We start from the raw sequence: 610 nt of genomic DNA on the forward strand, positions 1-610 counted from the left end.
AGAGAGAGAGAGAGAGAGAGAGAGAGCGTGACAAACACAATACGGAAGAAGGAGAAATAGGGTCGACATGTGTTTGATTGGAAAGAAGGAGCAATCGCCACCAGAGCACCTGCTAACGTCATTATATCATGTACAGTAAGTAAATAAGTAGAAGAGTGGGCCCTTAGGACGCCACTTGTGCAAAATGCCAAATTCAAACATTCCTTACCATAACATTTGTACGTGTGTGTGTTTGTGTGTGTATGTGTGTGCGTTTGTGTGTATGTTGAACTTGTTATCTTATCTTGTCTTATATCTGATCTCTGATCTTCTCTTCTCTTCTCTGACCTTCTCTTCTTTTCTCTTCTCTTCTCTCATCTCGTCTCATCTCATCTCATACGATCCCATCTTATCTTATTTATCTTATTGTATAGATTTTATGTCATCCTCACCTCGGCGTAAGCGAAGAGCTCCTTGCGACCAGGGAAAGTGGTGTAGAACTCTGGCAGTCGCCACGGGGAGATCACCTAACAAAAAGGACACAAGGGAGTTATAGTTTATACATAGATCTAGTTATGCTGTGTGTGTCTTTGTGTGTGTGTGTGTGTGTGTGTGTGTGTGTGTGTGTGTC

General features: G+C 42.3%; 1 protein-coding gene across 1 annotated transcript in view; it reads right to left on the reverse strand.

Moving 5' to 3' along the window:
* Positions 1–386: 386 nt before the first annotated feature.
* LOC101850366 (argininosuccinate synthase) overlaps positions 387–610 on the reverse strand; it is a 1374-nt gene continuing 1150 nt past the window's right edge. Inside the window, exon 3 of the mRNA XM_013088234.2 lies at positions 387–506. Within this exon, the coding sequence (XP_012943688.1) occupies positions 417–506 (90 nt within the window). The 3' untranslated portion in view covers positions 387–416. The remainder of the gene's footprint in view (positions 507–610) is intronic.

The sequence above is a fragment of the Aplysia californica genome, unplaced genomic scaffold, assembly GCF_000002075.1.
Source record: "Aplysia californica isolate F4 #8 unplaced genomic scaffold, AplCal3.0 scaffold00707, whole genome shotgun sequence".
Lineage (NCBI taxonomy): Eukaryota > Metazoa > Mollusca > Gastropoda > Aplysiida > Aplysiidae > Aplysia > Aplysia californica.